Genomic DNA, 16,657 nt, shown 5'->3' with positions numbered 1-16,657 from the left:
ATCCAGCAAACGTAATAATTTTCGATTGTGGCCTTGCCAGGAATCAAACCACAAGATTAAGAGGCAGATTGATACAGGAATAAAAATATTTCAAACATACCTCCACTGCCTTTACAACCAGGAACGCAACAAAGTTTATCTGAAGACATCGTGGCACTTTTGTTGTAAAATCTGTCTTTCACAAAAACAAACACAAACTTGGGACTCCTATCTCAAATAATAAGGTACTTTTTACAGGAGTCCTATCTCAAAATATCTGCACAACACAGTAAACACAGTCAGAGTCCAATCTCAGATGATAAAATCACACGAATATCCGGAAGAACAAAGCTCGACTCAACGGAAGATTCCAAACTCCAAATAACGACAAGTTATCAGCACAAAACAAAGTGCAAATAGGTAAATACACAGGCACCGGTAAAAAACAACAGAAAGAAAGTTTACAGGTGTTCGAATCGAATTCAATCAAAACTTACTGCAAAACTTATTTGACATAAAAAACTGTCACTCATTTTCCAAACGAGTATTACAGTGTTGCTATTATAAATAGGCAAAAGATACCTAATGTTAATTCAAGAATTGCATTAATATGTTAAATACGTATTAAATATCGCAAAGTTCAGTAGGTAGTAACTTTATTCTTGTATTTTTGTAAATTTAGTTGTTCAATTTTCATTTATTACTTTTGTTTTATTACTTATATATTTTTTATTGTTTTAAAATATTCTACTAATTCTACTATGGTTTCTAATGGTAATTCTAAATGGAGCAATGCGATGAAATAAAGAAGCCTCAGGTTAATAGTAACATTATATGGAAATATATTACATTTTTTTTGGACTCCTTATACGTCAGAACTTCTCGGTTTCTTGTATGGAAATGGCTAGCTCTGTCTCTCTTACTCTCTTACGAAGGATCTAAAAATGAATTTATTAATCCTGGCAGTTTTAATAAGGATAATGAGAAACTCTTATCAAAATATTGCATTGTCATCGGTCCTTAATACGTGTGCAAAGTTCCAAGTTGATCAGACGTTTAGAAACCAGTGAAAATTAAGGTCAAAGATTCCGTTACATACATACATACATACATACATACATACCTACATACATACATACAACCCAAGCTAATAAAAAGCGTAGTAAAAAGAAAGAAAAAAGATGACTACAAACTAAAATTTAATTTATAAATTGTACAGTCCTTGCAGAGCATCAACATGTGGGAATGTGCCCAGAAGGCTGGCATCATTGCCAATTCGAATGGCAATGCTGATTCTCTGAGCCAGATAATTTCCAGCCCTCCGGTCAAGAGATACCTCAATTAGCTTTTTCGACAATTGTCGGAAAAGCTGATGGGCAGATAGGCCCCCCGGTCCCAGAGTTTCTACCCCAAAAGGTTCAAAAGTATAGATATTACCGATAACTACATATTTGCGCCTTTTGAGGTTTTTTGCCTCATTTGAAGCAGAACGGCCTTAGATTTAGTAACCTGAAGATGAGACGGCGCAACCAGGGTACCAAAGTCATACCATCCGGTCTCATGGCATCATCCTGAGCCAAACCGTTTGGTTCTAGAACGGCTGGAACATGGATGGTGGCAAGAGCACGGAGGATTATATCATTTAGGGCGGCATGGCGCTCTAAACGGCCGGCACTCCTAGGGCATGAGAGGCCGTGGTGTCCATAGCCGACAACGGTATCCCCGCAAGGACAACTATTTTTAAAGACTAACGGTATTTCATGTGTTGAGCATTCTGAGATAAAGCAGCTATACGACCCTAGCCACGTACACAATTAAACAGAGAGACAGATGTTGTCTCAAGGTTTCACTACAGTATAAATGAAGGGACTGGGTTTCATTATACTTATGTATATTTTATATTTTGAATTCAAGTTAAAATTGCCGACAGAACAATATTTTTACTTATATTACTGCTACATAGAGTATATACGAGACGTGCTTATGCATATTATGACGCTTGCAACTTTTTGCATCGTAATCATCATCATCTTCATTTTCATCTCAGAAACGGTAGCTTTATTGAAAAAAAAATATTGATTCCTTTTTATAGATATCTTTATGATCTACAATATATGTCTGAGGTAATTTTCCTATAAAACGTTTTGAAGAAAATCGTGAAAATCCCATTTTCTTACCTTTGACCTTGGGTAATTTTTTTCTTTAAACCGGAATCATGGGGAATTTTGAAATAATGCTTTTGATTGTGTTTTAAACAATTATACTCATTTTCAGCTTGATGGGAATTAATGTAGCTTCATTCCTATTTTTTGGTCTAAATTGACCGGACTGAAAATAAAATGGAGAAATAAACCATCTACGCGAAGACCGACATCCGCGCGGACGGAGTCGCGGGGGAAAGCTAGTTTTGAAAATAAATCTGTTCTATTCTATGCAAAAATTTATTGTTCTACTAGAGGCCGCCCGCGACTTCGTCCGCATGGAAACCCTATCAGTCCCGCGGGAACTCTGGGATAAAAAGTAGCCTATGTGTTATTCTGGGTCTTCAGCTACCTACATACCAAATTTCATGGTAATCGGTTCAGTAGTTTTTGCGTGAAAGAGTAACAAACATCCATACAAACTTTCGCCTTTTAATAGTAGTAGGATTGTCCGGGGAATCGAACCCGCGCTCACCTTGAGCGCCTTCCTCAGCTCCTTGACGTCGGCCTCCTTGTTCTCCAGCTTGATGGTCAGCGTCTTCGTCTCCTCCAACTGCTTCTTCACCATTTGAGCCCTGATCACCACCGGTGGAGTAGGCTGGGAATTCAAAGAATTGTATTGATTAAATCCATTTGCAAAACGTCATATATTTAGGCCATGACTCTTTTTTTTTCTGATATATACATATATATATATTCATACATATAGTCACGTCTATATCCCTTGCGGGGCAGACAGAGCAAATGGCTTGGCTAAGTGATAGAATTGAGATTCAAATAGTGACAGGTTGCTAGCCCATCGCCTAAAAGAGGAATCCCAAGTTTATAAGCCTATCACTTAGTCGCCTTTTACGACATCCGTGGGAAAAGAGATGGAGTGGTCCTATTCTTTTTTGTAATGGTGCCGGGAACCACACGGCACAGATTTATTATTTATTTATTCTATTTATATAACTTACAAAAAAAGCGACTAAAGGATAGGCTTATAAACTTTTAATTCTCCTTTTAGGCGATGTGCTAGCAACCTGTCACTATTTGAATCTCAATTCCATCATCAAACTAAAAAGCTGAGCCTATCAGTCTTTACAAGACTGTTGGCTCTGTCAAGCACGCAAGGGATATAGCCGTGACTATATGTACGTACATACATACATACATAAAATCGCGCCTCTTTCCCGGAGGGGTAGGCAGAGACTACCTCTTTCCACTATATGTATGTATGTATGTATGTATAACTCACCTTCTCCTGCACCACGTTTGTATGTGACATCATATCGTACTCCTTCTGAGTCACGAAGCTGGCCAGCTTGCCGACATCGGCCGAGACAGACGCGAGGGAGTGTTTTATTGTGCGTATAGGGCCGTGGTCATCCTGTAACAAAAATTCATAAAATTCAAAATTTTTATTCATTACTATAGGATACTATATATATATCGCTTAATAATTGTCAAAACGTATTCAAAATTCAAAATTTTTATTCATTACTATAGGATACTATGTATATATCGCTTAATAATTGTCAATGTCATGGATGTCGTAAAAAGCGACTAAGGGATAGGCTTATGAATTTGTGATTCTCCTTTCAGGTAATGAGCTAGCAACTTGTGACTATTTAAATCTCAATTCTATCATCAAGCGAAAGAGCTGAACTTGGCCTATCAGTCTTTGCAAGACTGTTGGCCCTGTCTACTGCGCAAGGGATACAGACGTGATGCTATGTATGTATGTAATTTCTTAATGTAAATCTGGCTTAATGCACACAATTTTGAAAACAGTCATCGGTACATAACCGAGGTGGAATTCGAACCTGTGCGTTATTGCGTCACATGCATTTAATACCTGCCACTTTACCGATCCGACTGTAGGGATCACATTTTAATAGAATAGAATAGAATAGATTTATTTTCAAAATTGTATACAAGGTATCACTTATTGACGTCACATCACTTAAATCTAATTATAACTACTACCGCTTCCAAAGCGCATGCGTAGAAGAAGCGGCGGAACAAACTACACTGCAGCATTTTCATCGGACGTCAATGTACAAATATAGATCTCTTAAATCTAAATCATGGACGAATACACATTGTCTACATTAATGAATGTAGAACTAGTTATTTCAATACGAATTCGATATTACGTCATATAGTATATATATAAAATAGTTGTTAACAATAGTATAGCGACCATACCTGTTGGTATATCTTGTCCACGGCCGCCGCCCACACGGCGAGCAGCTGGTGCGCGGGCAGCGGCGCGGCGTCGCCGGCCGCGCCCGCGCTGGCGGCGCAGGCGCAGGCGGCGCGCGCCGACAGCCACGCCGCGCGCGCCGCCCGCCACAGCGCGCGCGCGCACTCGCCGCGCAGCCGCTCCACCAGCTGGCGGGAATTTATTTATTTATACATACATACATACATACATACCGTCACGTCTATATCCCTTGCGGGGTAGACAGAGCCAACAGTCTCGAAAAGACTGAATGGCCACGTTCAGCTATTTGGCTTAACGATAGAATTGAGATTCAACTAGTGACAGGTTGCTAGCCCATCGCCTAAAAAAGAATCCCAAGTTTGTAAGCCTATCCCTTAGTCGCCTTTTACGACATCCATGGGAAAGAGATGGAGTGGTCCTATTCTTTTTTGTATTGGTGCCGGGAACCACACGGCACACAATTTATTTATGTACACAAAATTATATACAGAAGCATTTATAACAGTAATACTAGTTAGTACAAAGGTGCTACTTATTTCAAAAGAAATCTCTTCCAGTAGACCCATGAGAGGAGAGATTAATTTTGGAGCGGTATGGCGTGTGCATAAATAACGTGAATGGAATACACTGGAATGGTGATACTCCAAATTATCGTATCGTAGTAAATAACTTGTATGGATAAATAAATAAATATGAAAATGAAAAAATATTTATTAAGTAACTCACAAGCGGGTAACAAATTAGTGGCAGGAGCCTCCATTTAAATGATATATACGGACAAATTACACTGATTGAGTTAGCCTCGGAGTAAGTTCGAAACTTGTGTTGCGAGATACTAACTCAACGATACTATATTTTATAATAAATACTTATATAGACAAACATCCAAGACCCAGGCCAATCAGAGAAAGTTCGTTTCTCATCATGCCCTGGCCGGGATTCGAACCCTGGACCTCCGGTGTCACAGACAAGCGCACTACCGCTGCGCCACAGAGGCCGTCATGGATATCCTATCTATAAAAATGTTGTTCGATTTTTGTTAGGTATATAGATGACGTAGTTTATCGACTTGAATTTACAAATCGCGCTATAATTTTGTTTTCTAATCAGTCAACTCGTTTGACTTCGCAATTTATTGCCATTTCCACAATTTATAGAACTGACAATAAATTGCCAAAAGGATTTTGAACCAGAATTTTACTATCCTCAAAAGAAATGACACTTACAAAGACTCTGATATTTTAGATTAGAAACTGACTGATTGACTACCATTTATTTATCGTTTTGTAAATAAAATCTCTCCCATGGATGTCGTAAAGGCGACTAAGAGATAGGCTTATAAACTTGAGATTCTCCATTTAGCCGCTGGGCTAGCAACCTGTCACTATTTGAATCTCAATTCCATCACTAAGCCAAACAGCTGAACGTGGCCATTCAGTCTTTTCAAGACTGTTGGCTCTGTCTACCCCGCAAGGGATATAGTCGTGACCATACGTATGTATGTACGTGTATGGGAATTTATGTATGTATGTGTATGGGAATTTATGTATGTATGCATGTGTATGGTAATTTATGTATGCATGCATGTATGTATGTATATATGTGTATGGTAATTTATGTATCTATGTATGTATATGTGTATAGTAATTTATGTATGTATATAAGTGTATGGTAATGTATGTATGTATATACATATGTGTATGGGAATTTATGTATGTATGTATGTGTACTATAACTGCACATTACCGCCAAATCCATGTCGACGGCGTCCAACCGCACCCCGGGCGGCAGCCGCCTGCGGATGCTCTTCAGCTGCTGCTGCAGCGATGTCGTAAAGGTCGTGATGTCGTCGTGCAACTGACCGATCTCCAGCTGACGGTCGGACGGCTGCGAGACGAGTCGGTCAGTTAGTTGAGTCAGTCATTTTATTGAGCGCAACGGAATGAGAACGGGTGATTTCGGGCGCTTAAGAATTGAATTTCACTTTTATTATATGGATGTTGGGAGTGATCGTGTAATCAGACGGCTGCGAGACGAGTAGGTCAGTTAGTTGAGTCAGTCATTTTATTGAGCGCAACAGAATGAGAACGGGTGATTTCGGGCGCTTAAGAATAGAATTTCACTTCTATTATATGTATGTTGGGAGTGGTCGTGTTATGATGTAGTCTCTGCCTACCTTTTCGAAGGAAAGGCGTGATTTTATGTATATACTATACTGGCTGTCCCGGCGAACGTTGTTTTGCAATATAAATAGTTTTTTAAGTAATTTCTAGTTAAATAAAAAATATTAAGTGTGGACAACCCTTATGACTAAATACATTCATCCATTGTAATTCATAACCTTATTATTGTCAAACTACCTTAATCAGTTATAACAGTTCAGTGTTATATTCAAGCATGTGCAGTTTTACTTTTACCATCATAAATTCTCACCGTCAATTTCTCAAAATCAAACCAAGATCATCTTTAACAGCCAGTATCATCCAGTATCAGAGTACCTGCAGCGGGACCCCTTTCATTCGACTAATTTTTTTTGCCCTATTTTTGTTTGGCATAACGAGTTACGCATACTATTTTTTTGTCATAATAGTTTTTTGGCATAATTGGTTTTGGCATACTATTTCAATAGGCATAAATATAGTTAAGACTATTTAATTTTTTGCGCGGAGCAGATGTAGTGTAATGCGCTATAAGGCGAGTACTTCTTAGGTTAGGTTAGGTTATGCTAATAGAAGGTATGCTTAAAGAAATATGCCTAAAAAGTTATGCCAAATTATTTTAATACAAGTAAATTTAACAAATATTATCAAACTTACATCAAAATGATCCTCACAGAAATACATTTTACTTTGTGTAGATACAAGTGCCGGATCCCGACGGGCTTATTGAAGCCAAATAATATTATGCGTAACAATTATTAGGCTAAACAAAGGTACCTATGCCATGTAAAATAATGACACAAAATTAACAATTATTAGGCTAAACAAAGGTAACTATGCCGTACTATGTACGTAAAATTATGATTCAAAATTGAATGGTAACAGATAGAGAAGCAACTGCCATACTATGTACGTAAAATAATGACAAAAAATTTTATGCTAATAGATAGAGAAGTACCTACCTGCAGCACGTGCGAGAGCGCGGTGACGTCGGCGTGCAGCGCGCGCGCCAGCGCGGCCAGCGCCAGCGCCGCGTGCAGCGCGCCGTCGCGGCACGGCGCGCGCGCCGGCGCCAGCGCCGCCCACATGGCCGACAGGTAGCCCCAGCAGCGCTCCACGCCTGGGGCACGCGCGCAATGTCATTGTTCAACATACATGCATACATATAATCACGTCTATATCCCTTGCGGGTTAGACAGAACCAACAGTCTTGTAAAGTAGGCCACGATCAGCTGTTTGGCTTAATGATTGAATTGAGATTCAAATAGTGTCAGGTTGCTAGCCCATCGCCTAAAAGAAGAATCCCAAGTTTACAAGCCTTATCCCTTAGTCACCTTTTACGACATCCATGGGAAAGAGATGGGGTGATTCTATTCTTTTTTGTATTGGTGCCGGGAACCACACGGCACATTCATTGTTCAAAGTGCCAGCTAGAGGTGCTCGTGCATGATGAGAAAAGAACTTGCGACGTGACAACGTCTTATAATTCGATTGAGCCGGCTGCACGCGCGAAAAAACATAACTCATGCGGCGTTACCTCGCTCTGAGGCGTTCCATGTAAGGCTTGAAGTGCAAGCGAGAGCGCGGAACGACCGACAAAGAGGCACTGTCCAAATTAGTAATCCTAATTTGTATTCTTGATGCGTTCTTGATGAGCGTCCAACAGATCTTAACTCGCTCTCAGGGGAGATTCGGGGCTGCAAAAGCCCAGGACATTCCTATAGTACAGTTTTCACCATGATCCAATACAGGTTAGGATCCCCTGCAAAGGTAGCGGAGGTCAGACGGGAGTCGCTTCGTGTAAAAACCTGACTCACCCAATCCAGGATCCATGGTCAAAGGCGCACCTCGGGCTCCTCTCCAGAGTGACGATGTAACTAATTTTTTTTTATAGACAAATCACACTGATCGAGTTAGTCTCGAAGTAAGTCCAAAACTTGTGTTACGAGATACTAACTCGACGATATGATATTTTATATTAAAAAAATTCAAAATTGAAATTTTTTATTCATTATTATAGGATACTTCATATCGCTTAATAATTGTCAAAATGAATGGTTTAACAAACTTGGTTGACGTCAAATAAATTACTTAAATCTAAGTTTACTGCCGCTTCCAAGGCGTCAGTCAAGCAGAAGAAGCGGTAACAAACTGCACTGCAGCATTATATAATAAATACTTATAGGTATAGATAAACATCCAAGACCCAGGCCAATCAGAAAAAGTTCTTTTCTCCGTTGTTGTTGTTAATTGTTGAGGAAAATTGTAGATGATATGTCAAATTGATTAACTCACCCTCAAGCGAGCAGTTCTCATCGAGTTCGTTCGCTCTGAGCAGTTGAGCGAGCGCATCGAGCGAGCGCTCCTGCTGAGCGGCGTCCGGGAGGGCGGAGGTTGCTTTGAGGAGATTTTCAGGGCTGCAGGAGTCCAGGGCCGAAGACCACATTGACACTATGCACTGAGGGATGAAACAATAATTATTAACGACATTAGTATTAAGTTTTAAGAATGTTTTCAATGACATGAATGTTTTGAGTGCCGTGTGGTTCCCGGCACCAATACAAAAAAAGAATAGGACCACTCCGCTCTCTTTCCCATGGATGTCGTAAAAGGCGACTATGGGATAGGCTTACAAACTTGGGATTCCTCTTTTAGGCGATGGGCTAGCAACCTGTCACTACTTGAATCTCAATTCTAACATTAAGCCAAATAGCTGAACGTGGCCATTCAGTTTTTTCAAGACTGTTGGCTCTGTCTACCCCGCAAGGGACATAGACGTGGCCATATGTATGTTTTAAGAATGTTTTGATAGAGATATACAGTCGAGAGTACAGAAACCTTACCTCAAGTAACAGTTATAATTTTTCTCAATTCACGGCCGCGAACCGCTCCCGGGTTTCACCCGGGATGATGTCTGACTCGTCAGTCAGTCAGTATCCTGGTGTAATATATACAGATACCTGTATCATGTGAAGCTGGTACTCCAGCTGACAACGGAAGCTGTACTGCACAGCCGTGTGTGACTTGGTGACCGCCTCCCGGTCCCACACGTTCACGGCCGGGAACCGTTCCCGGATTTGACCCAGGATGATTTCCGACTTGGTGTACAGCCGCTGGAGGAGGAGTATCAGCAGGATCGCGTCGTGGTCACCTTGATGTGAAATCATTAAATCTATTAATATACAGGTCTACCACTTTTTTAAGTTACATCGGCATTGTTCGACGGCGCAGAATAGTACAACCGACCGCCGAATCTGGCCGAATGAAAACATTAGTAAAATAACGAACTTATTGCTACTACATAGGATTTTAAATCCCAAAACAACAGGAGTCGTGTATCTCGCTCATTACCGACTACTGCGACGCTGTGCAGTTGTGGCGCTCCTGCGAACTCCAGACTTAGCCAATAGCGAACGGTTTTGATCCCGCGTTCAAATGGCGCACTATGATTGGCGCAGATTTTTTGCGCCATGACAAAAATTGATTTCTGCGCAGGTACATCGGTGTAACTTATTAAAGTGGTAGTACTGTATTGGGTGGTAACAGTAACAGGACGTCCTGGTAAAGGGTCAGGTCAAAAGTGCCCGAAGTACTAGCTGTTCCCGCGACTTCGTCCGCGTGGAATAGTTTATTTTGGGCATCATTGAAGCCCTCAAGGATGAATACCTAATTTTCCCCGATATTTTTTACATTCTCCATTATTTCTTCGCTCCTAATAGTTGCAGCGTGATGTTATACAGCCTAAAGCCTTCCTCGACAAATGGTCTATTCAACACACAAAAGAATTTTCAATTAGAACCATTAGTTCCTGAGATTAGCGCGTTCAAACAAACAAACTCTTCAGTTTCATAACATTAGTATAGATGAACCATAGACTAACCTACGATTAACCATAAATTCTATTTAATGCCAAATTTTAATTTAAATTAATGTAACAATGATATTTTATTTTTATGACATTTGGAAGTATTTCATTGACTGTAGTTATCATATTTATTTTGACATTAATGAATTTTACTTAATTTTTTCTCAATTTAATTAATTTTCAATTTCTTTTTTTTTTAATTATAATATTATAATTTGACAAATTTATTATTATTTGACATTAAAATGACAAAATGGTAATAATAAGACAGAGCCTATTACGCTGCTTATTTAAAATACATGTATATATACATAATTCCGACGCCTTCAAAGGTAGAATGTGTGTTAACAGAAACTGTATTGTGAACATATTCAAGGAACAAATAAATGATTAAATGATTAAATCAAAAAAACCTCACCAGATGGCGACATAAAATGGTCAGGCAGGCAAGCGGCCAACATATCAGCTCTCGCCCTTGCCTGACTCAGCTCCAGAGCCCTCAGCTGAAGGTCTATGGACCTTGTCGAAGCCTTGGACAAGTGGACCAGTGAGCCCAGTTCCACGGGAGGCGAATTACGAGTGGAGGGTTCCGAATTCGATTCCTGCTCCGTACTTGGCGCTGGGGAACCTGTGATGGAAGATAGTATTATAAATATAGATACAAGTGCCGTGTGGTTCCCGGCACCAATGGAAAAAGAATAGGACCACTCCGTCTCGCTCCCATGGATGTCGTAAAAGGCGACTGAGGGGTAGGCTTATAAATTTGGGATTCTTCTTTTAGGCGATGGGCTAGCAACCTGTCACTATTAAAATCTCAATTGTATCTTAAAGCCAAATAGCTGAACGTAGCCTATCAGTCTTTTTGAGACTGTTGGGTCTGTCTACCTCGCAAGGGATATAGACGTGATTATATGTATGTATGTATGTATATGTATGTATATAGATATAACCTCACAGTTTGGTGATATCTTCGTCTTCATCAGGTGAGATGTTAGACGAATGCCTAAACCGATATTGAATAAAAAAGAATTGTTTTAGGCGACATAGAGATATAACCTCACGGATTGGTGATCCATCTAGCAACCTGTCACTGTTTGAATCTCAATGCACTGAAATCCTTATATGAGGATTCGAGTGCTTGTGTCAGGATAAACGGAGCGCACACTGAGTGGTTTAAGATTGAGAAAGGCGTTAGGCAAGGATGTGTTGCGTCACCGTGGCTGTTCAACCTATTTATGGATAGCTGTTTGACAGATTTGAAAGAGTCTAAAAGTGGATTAAGGATGAATGAGTTACTCGTCAAATGTCTGCTCTATGCCGACGATCAGGTTATACTGGCGTCATCAGCGGAGGAGTTACAGGAGATGGTAAACTGTATGCATGAAGCTTTAAAAGAGAAAGGAATGAAAGTGAACGTAAGTAAAACTAAAACACTGGTTTTTGAAATGGAGAAAGAAATGACAGCATGTAATATTTTGATTGGAGGAGAAAAAGTGGAGCAAGTGAAAGAGTTTGTATATCTAGGATCAAAGTTTACATCAGATGGCAAGTATGATAGTGATATTGAAAGGAGAGTGAACGCGGGGAACATGGTGAATGGAGCTTTGCATGCCTTTATGAGCAGTCAGAAACTATCCAAAAAGGCTCGACTGGCTGTGCACAGGGGCGTGTTGGTCCCGACATTAATGTATGGGAGTGAAAGTTGGGTATGGCAAAAGAAGCATGAAAGCAGAATAAATGCAGTGGAAATGAGAGCGTTAAGGAGTATGATGGGTGTGAAATTGAGTGACAGGATAAGGAACAGCGTGATAAGGGAATGTTGTGATGTGAAAGAAGATGTAGTTACAGGAATAGAAAAGGGTATGTTAAGATGGTTCGGTCATGTGGAGAGGATGAATGAAAGCAGGTTGACTAAGCAGATATACAAGGAGAGTGTGGAGGGAAAGGTCGGAGGGGGAAGACCTAGACGAACGTATCTTGATCAAATTAAGGACGTCCTGGTAAAGGGTCAGGTCAAAAGTACCCGAAACCGCCGAGCTTGTATGAAGAGAGTTATGAATGTGGACGAAGCGAAAGAAGTATGCAGAGATCGTGGCAAGTGGAAAGAGGTAGTCTCTGCCTACCCCTCCGGGAAAGAGGCGTGATTTTATGTATGTATGTATGTATGTTGAATCTCAATTCAATCGTCAAGCCAAAAAGCTGAACGTGGCCTAAACGTCGTCGAACGTCTCTTAGTCGCCTTTTACGACACCCGTGAGAAAGAGATGGAGCGGTCCTATTCTTTTTTGTAATGGTGCCGGGAACCACACGGCACACATGTACATACATACATATATGTAACTAGCTGACCCGGCAAACGCTGTTTTGCCAATTATTTTTATATATTATTACGGAACCCTATTTTTTCCAAAATAAAATATAGTCTATGTTACTCGTGGATAATGTAGATTTCGAATGGTGAAAGTATTTTTAAAATCGGTCCAGTAGTTTTTGAGCCTATTCATTACAACCAAACAAACAAAGTTTTCCTCTTTATAATATTAGTGTAGATAGTGTACATAAAAAAGCATGTAGTCACCTTGTTTGGACTCGACCTGGTTCTTCAGCTCCTGCAGCTGCTCCCCAAGCTTCTGCACCAGCTCCCTGAACTTCACTATGGTGGTGTCACGGTCCATAATGGTCTCCATGGCGGCTTCCCTCTCTCTTACAGCCTGGATAAATAAATAAATAAATATATACATATATATATACATACGGGATAAATTACACTGATTGAGTTAACATCGAAGTGAGTTCGACACTTGTGTTACGAGATACTAACTCAACGATACTATATTTTATAACAAATACTTATATAGATAAACATCCAAGACCCAGACCATTCAGAACAAGTTCTTTTCTCATCATGCCCTGACCGGGATTCTTCTTTTAAACGATGGGCTAGCAACCTGTCACTATTTGAATCTCAATTCCATCATTAAGCCGTACAGCTGAACGTGGCTTTTTTCGTGAACTGTTGGCTCTGTCTACCCCGTAAGGGATACATGCTAATATGTAAGGGATATAAGGAAGAATTATGAGTACGCCACAACGGAGTAAAGAAGAAGAGAAAAAGAAAAACCAACATTTGCAGTTACCAACCAACATTTGCAGTTACCAACCAACATTTGCAGGGCAACCTTCGGGTACCTACCTCCCTGGTGGCGGCGTGCGCCATCTCCAACTCCTCGCGCAGGTCCATCTCCAGCTCCCTATTGGACTCCACCAGCTGCTCGTGCACCTCCTGCAGGGCCTCCAGCTCAGACACGTCCTGCTTCAGCTGTTCCACCTGATGTGACGAAATACAGCATGAGACAAGTAGGTACTGCCGTGGTATAACTAAAATGCCGTTATCTGACATCAGGATTTACACCCTTTTTTTTTACCAGTAAAATAAGAAAAAAAAATCTCTTTCGATCTGTATATACGACTTTTTGGTACCTACCTTTAAGTAATAAATAGGCGTTCTCATTGATGAATGGCATCAGTTTGAATTTTTACCGCAGTTTTTGACGTTTTACTTAAAAACAAGGATTTGGCAGATTTTATTTATTTATTTAATATTATTAATTTATTTTATTTATAACGGCATTTTAGTTATACCAGGGCAGAGTAGGTGATGTTGTCTAGTTAGAGCCAAGTTAAGAGACGTGATAATAATGCGACGTAATGCAAACTTGCTGAATTGCATTTTTATGTAGAGCGAATGGCGAACGAATCCCCTCCTTTTCTAATCGTCTCGTGAACTTTATCGGTTACGCGCATATACATATGTATTGTAAATTATTCTATTGGCAATAAATCTATCAGGAAGTTATTCGTTTCACTCTCTAAGCCCCACCAGCACCACCCGACTTAAGATAATGCCGAAATACGTGAAAAGGCGAGATGTCAACTAAACCGTTATTTGTTGTTTTTATATTGATAAACCTGATCAATTTTCAAGGTTGATTTAATTGAATACATATAAATTTGGTCGAGCGCTTGGTCAAACAGTTACTAATTTCGTGTGTCTGTCTGTTCCACTTTCACGGCTAAACCGCTGGACCGATTAGAATTAAATTTGGAATGCATATAGGTAAAACCCGCGTTATAACAAACAAAACAATTTTTTTAACAATTCATCCCCTATAATAAAAAAAATGGGGGGTGAATGTTTGTTTGAAATTTATCATTAATGCGAGCGAAGACGAGTCGGGTTGCTAATCTAAATATATATAGAATAGAATAGATTTATTTCCAAAATTGGATACAAGGTATCACTTATTGACGTCACATCTGTCAAATCTAATTATAACAACTACCGCTTCCAAATCGCATGTGTAGATGAAGCGGCGGAACAAACTACACTGCAGCATATAAAAGAAGAAAGTGAATGACTGACTGACAAATCAGCGCACAGTCTGAACCACTTGGTATTTTTCTTCGAGGTTAGTAACCTTCACTTAAATCTTCTTCAACAGATTCTCTCCTAGAAGACCTATCTCCCTCTCACCTGGTCCTCTAACGCCATCTTCTTCTCAGCCAGCTGCTCCACCATCTCCTCAGCACCGAGGGCCGCTTCCACCTGTTCTCTGAGGTCAGTAACCTTCAACGCCATCTTGAATAGCTTCCCTTATAGAAGACCGTTATTTACTCCAATAGCGAGGCTCCTAATAGACCTATCTCCCTCTCACCTGGTCCTCCAGCGCCATCTTCTTCTCAGCCAGCTGCTCCACCATCTCCTCAGCGCCGAGGGCCGCGTCCACCTGTTCTCTGAGGTCAGTTACCTTCACTACCATCTTCTGCAATAGATTCTCTCCAAGTAGACCTATATCCCTCTCACCTGGTCCTCCAGCGTCATCTTCTTCTCAGCCAGCTGCTCCACCATCTCCTCAGCGCCGAGGGCCGCTTCCACCTATTGCCTGAGGCCAGTTACCTTCAATACCATCTTCTGCAATAGATTCTCTCCTAGTAGACCTATCTCCCTCTCACCTGGTCCTCTAACGCCATCTTCTTCTCAGCCAGCTGCTCCACCATCTCCTCAGCGCCGAGGGCCGCTTCCACCTGTTCTCTAAAGTCAGTTACCTTCACTACCATCTTCTGCAATAGATTCTCTCCTAGTAGACCTATCTCCCTCTCACCTGGTCCTCTAGCGCCATCTTCTTCTCAGCCAGCTGCTCATCCATCTCCTCAGCGCCGAGGGCCGCGTCCACCTGTTCTCTGAGGTCAGCCACCTTCAATACCATCTTCTGCAATAGATTCTCTCCTAGAAGACCTATCTCCCTCTCACCTGGTCCTCTAACGCCATCTTCTTCTCAGCCAGCTGCTCCACCATCTCCTCAGCGCCGAGGGCCGCGTCCACCTGTTCTCTGAGGTCAGTTACCTTCACTTAAATCTCCTTCAAAAGATTATCTCCTAGTAGACCTATATCCCTCTCACCTGGTCCTCTAACACCATCTTCTTCTCAGCCAGCTGCTCCACCATCTCCTCAGCGCCGAGGGCCAAGTCCAAGTGAACTCTGAGGTCAGTTACCTTCACCGCCCTCTTGAATAGCTTCCCTTATAGAAGACCGTTATTTACTCCAATAGCTTGGCTCCTAATAGACCTATCTCCCTCTCACCTGGTCCTCTAGCGCCATCTTCTTCTCAGCCAGCTGCTCCACCATCTCCTCAGCGCCGAGGGCCGCGTCCACCTGTTCCCTGAGGTCAGTTACGTTCACTACCATCTTCTGCAATAGATTCTCTCCTAGAAGACCTATCTCCCTCTCACCTGGTCCTCTAACGCCATCTTCTTCTCAGCCAGCTGCTCCACCATCTCTTCAGCACCGAGAGCGGCTTCCACCTGTTCCCTGAGGTCAGTTACCTTCACTACCATCTTCTGCAATAGATTCTCTCCTAGTAGACCTATATCCCTCTCACCTGGTCCTCTAACGCCATCTTCTTCTCAGCCAACTGCTCCACCATCTCCTCAGCACCAAGGGCCGCGTCCACCTGTTCCCTGAGGTCAGCCACCTGGGCTTCAAGCTCTTCCACTCGGCTGGAGAGCTTCTCTTTAGTGCGACTCAGCTCGGCTATTTCTGATTTATATTGCTCCAGATCCTGGTAAGAATTATTATGAGTTCCGTTTAAAACAGTTTTTTTCACAACCTTTGTTCGTTATTTATTCAAAATTTGTTAGAAATTCTGATAATAAATAAGTATTTAATGATTTTTATGCCTAA

The 16,657-nt window shown here is 41.1% G+C and overlaps 1 protein-coding gene across 7 annotated transcripts in view; it reads right to left on the bottom strand.

Moving 5' to 3' along the window:
- LOC106138959 (dynactin subunit 1) overlaps positions 1-16,657 on the bottom strand; it is a 47,155-nt gene that overhangs the window by 15,437 nt on the left and 15,061 nt on the right. For all 7 annotated transcript variants that reach the window (XM_060953144.1, XM_060953142.1, XM_060953145.1 and 4 more), the window contains 11 exons: positions 16,356-16,535; positions 13,610-13,744; positions 12,995-13,127; positions 10,835-11,044; positions 9,512-9,702; positions 8,847-9,009; positions 7,514-7,671; positions 6,139-6,279; positions 4,374-4,559; positions 3,421-3,552; positions 2,656-2,778 (listed from right to left, as the gene is read on the bottom strand). In XM_060953144.1, the coding sequence (XP_060809127.1) occupies positions 2,656-2,778; positions 3,421-3,552; positions 4,374-4,559; positions 6,139-6,279; positions 7,514-7,671; positions 8,847-9,009; positions 9,512-9,702; positions 10,835-11,044; positions 12,995-13,127; positions 13,610-13,744; positions 16,356-16,535 (1,752 nt within the window). The remainder of the gene's footprint in view (positions 1-2,655; positions 2,779-3,420; positions 3,553-4,373; positions 4,560-6,138; positions 6,280-7,513; positions 7,672-8,846; positions 9,010-9,511; positions 9,703-10,834; positions 11,045-12,994; positions 13,128-13,609; positions 13,745-16,355; positions 16,536-16,657) is intronic.

The sequence above is a fragment of the Amyelois transitella genome, chromosome 31 (assembly GCF_032362555.1).
Source record: "Amyelois transitella isolate CPQ chromosome 31, ilAmyTran1.1, whole genome shotgun sequence".
In the NCBI taxonomy this organism is placed as follows: Eukaryota; Metazoa; Arthropoda; class Insecta; order Lepidoptera; family Pyralidae; genus Amyelois; species Amyelois transitella.
The sequence above is the reverse complement of the archived record's forward strand: the minus strand, read 5'-3'. Positions and strand labels throughout refer to the sequence as shown.